The 2,599-nt window shown below is 52.3% G+C and overlaps 1 protein-coding gene across 1 annotated transcript in view; it reads right to left on the bottom strand.

Moving 5' to 3' along the window:
- MED30 (mediator complex subunit 30) overlaps window positions 1-773 on the bottom strand; it is a 22,187-nt gene extending 21,414 nt beyond the window's left edge. The window contains exon 1 of the mRNA XM_004697420.2: window positions 471-773. Within this exon, the coding sequence (XP_004697477.1) occupies window positions 471-659 (189 nt within the window). The 5' untranslated portion in view covers window positions 660-773. The remainder of the gene's footprint in view (window positions 1-470) is intronic.
- Between the last annotated feature and the right edge of the window lie 1,826 nt (window positions 774-2,599).

Here is a 2,599-nt window from a genome sequence, read left to right on the forward strand (position 1 = left end):
TACCCCCTCTAAGGAGTCCTGCTGACGTGGGGAACACGCCCTCAGTTAGATGGAATGGCATGGTGGCTGCACCCGTGGGCTCGGGCACAGGAACACTTGTGAGCACGGCGCCGGGCTGGGGCAGTGCTTCGTCCTGTTGCACACAGGGTCGCTATGGGTGGGAGCCGCCTCGATGGCCCCTAACAGCAAAGAGACCCCCGACCACGGTTAGCAGAGTTTAACTCCTGGTGTCTTCAGACGGGATTTGCTGGAGAGTCATGTAATGTAATGAGGGCGGTGGAGTGTGACTCGTCTGTACCTTGAAAGGAAGGGGATCAACAGGTCCCCGAGGGGTTGCTGACCTACAGAGGAAGTGCCCGGCCGAATCGGCCTCAGCCCCGCAGAAATCGGCCTGGGGAAACCCGCCGCCAAGCCTCGGGGGCTGAGCGCTGAGTGGGAGCGCCCCGGACGGCGCCCCGGCAGCTCCTCACCTGCATGTTCCTCAGCAGCTGGAAGATCTCCATGGTGCGGTACACGATGTCCTGCACCGTCTCCTGGCCGATGCGGCACAGCGACGCCGTGTTGACCTCCCGGGCGCCCTGCTGAGCCTGGGGTCCGCCGAAGGGCCCGGGCGCCATCCCAGACGCCATCCCGGGCGTCGCCAACGGAGGCGTGGACATGGCGCGGCCTCGGGGGGTGGAGAGCACGCCTCAGACCGGCTCCCGGGGCGTCTTCCGTCCTGGGCTCCGCCGGCCCAGACCGAGTGATGCAGGGCTTCTGCAGGGACGCCAGGGAGCCACCCTCCGACGGCGGCACGATTTCAAAACAGCGGCAACGACTTCCGCCAGCCGTGACGTAGCACGTCACCGTGTCGTCACATGCGCCGCCCACTCGGCGTACCTCTCAGAACCCAACGCAACACAAGCGCAGACGCGATTGGTCCTAATGCCTAGGGAGGGCGGGACGGAAGCATTGTGAAACCAATCATCGGCTTTTGCCGCCAAAGAGGGCGGTAGGAGAGATGGGACGCTTCCTAGCGTCAGAGTCCACATTAGCACTCTTGATTGAATTTCTTTTTTTGTGTAAGAAGCGTTTCGTTTTCTCCCTTAGATCGCCTAACACTCACTGTAGCTTGTGAGGCTTGTCATTTTACAGATAGGAAGCAAGCTCAGAGGGGCTAAAGTAACCTGTCCATGCGCATGAAACTTTTTTTTTTTTAAGAGGAAAAACAATTTATTCTTAGACCTCTATCCAGGCGCCTGTACTACTAGTATGTACATTTGTTCAGCCGGGAGTACTCCCTGAGCCAGGGCCCCGAAGGCCAGGCGGTAGACACCTGGCAGGGTGAACTCTGGCTCCTTCCCGCCCTCCACCACCTAGAAGTCCCTGAGGAGGGCAGGGGGGTGTCATCACTGGGTCCCCCTTGTCAGACCCACTCCTAAGAGACTCCTACTCCGCCCCCTAAAAGGGCTGATGGCAGCGGAGTTCCCTCAGGTCAGGTCTGCAAACAGCCCTGAGTTTGAAACCTGAGTTTCAAACCTAGAAAATCGCCTTTCTGTGACGTAGTACCAACTCCCCAGTTTTATTTTTTTGGGTCCTTGCTAAATGTCATGTTAATCAAGCAGCTTTCTGATCACCCTGTGTAAAAAATGTAACACCACACACACAACTTGACCTGGCACCTAATAGATATATTAGGTTTGTTTTCATTTTAGACTTTCCATGGATCCAGAGTGCAAGCTTCGTGCGAGAAGAGACACAGCTATTTCATTACCTTACTGTCTTCTCAACACTGAGAAATCAGCATAAAGAAGAATGTGCTCAATAAACTCGAGTTGAATGATTGCCGTAGGTCATTACACATACAAGATAAAAAAGGCCCTCTTGCACCTACTTCTTACTCCTTACTTCCAAAGATGTGTATTTCAAATGGTGGAAACTGTTGACAGCTACAAAATGATTTCATTTTTAAAAATCTTAGAACACACCTTAGTCTGAACTTTCTAGAAAATGGTTATTAAAAATGGAGACCCATTGTAGAGATAGATCTCTATAACAAAGTTTTGGAGTTATTGTTTGCCAAATATTTGCTTGGCACCTAATATGTGCTGGGTGTTAGGAGTGAATTAGTGAAGAAGTCTTGTTTTGTGGAGACAGAAATCTATTCATTGGGATGAGTATTTTGAAGCAAAAGTTGAAATCATCACCATCAGGGAGGGAACAGAGTAGTATACCAGGGACGACCTGCAGGGAACAAACTGGGGCTGGAAGAGGGCTGAGGGGATGGGGGTGGGGATGGCAACCATTGCTGAACAGCAGGTCCTCTCTGGTGGTCAGGGCACGAGTGAGGCCCCCGCCAAAGCCAGCAGCTAAGAGGGAGCCCGAGGCTTTCCAGAACCTAAATAAAAGTTTACTGTGAAGATAATGCCAGGAAATACAGCCAAAGACAAAGGCAAACCTCAGGGAAACACTGAAGCCATGTCAAGTGTCTTGGACTTTATTCTAAATAGAAACATTGAATGTTTCAAGGAGAGAGGGATCATTATCTGAAATATTAATTTTAGAACACTTATCCTGGCTGCTGAATGGGGATGGGGCTGTGGTGTGTACTGCTTCCTCT

The sequence above is a fragment of the Echinops telfairi genome, unplaced genomic scaffold, assembly GCF_000313985.2.
Source record: "Echinops telfairi isolate 266 unplaced genomic scaffold, ASM31398v2 ScPeMD7_1;HRSCAF=3_0, whole genome shotgun sequence".
In the NCBI taxonomy this organism is placed as follows: domain Eukaryota; kingdom Metazoa; phylum Chordata; class Mammalia; order Afrosoricida; family Tenrecidae; genus Echinops; species Echinops telfairi.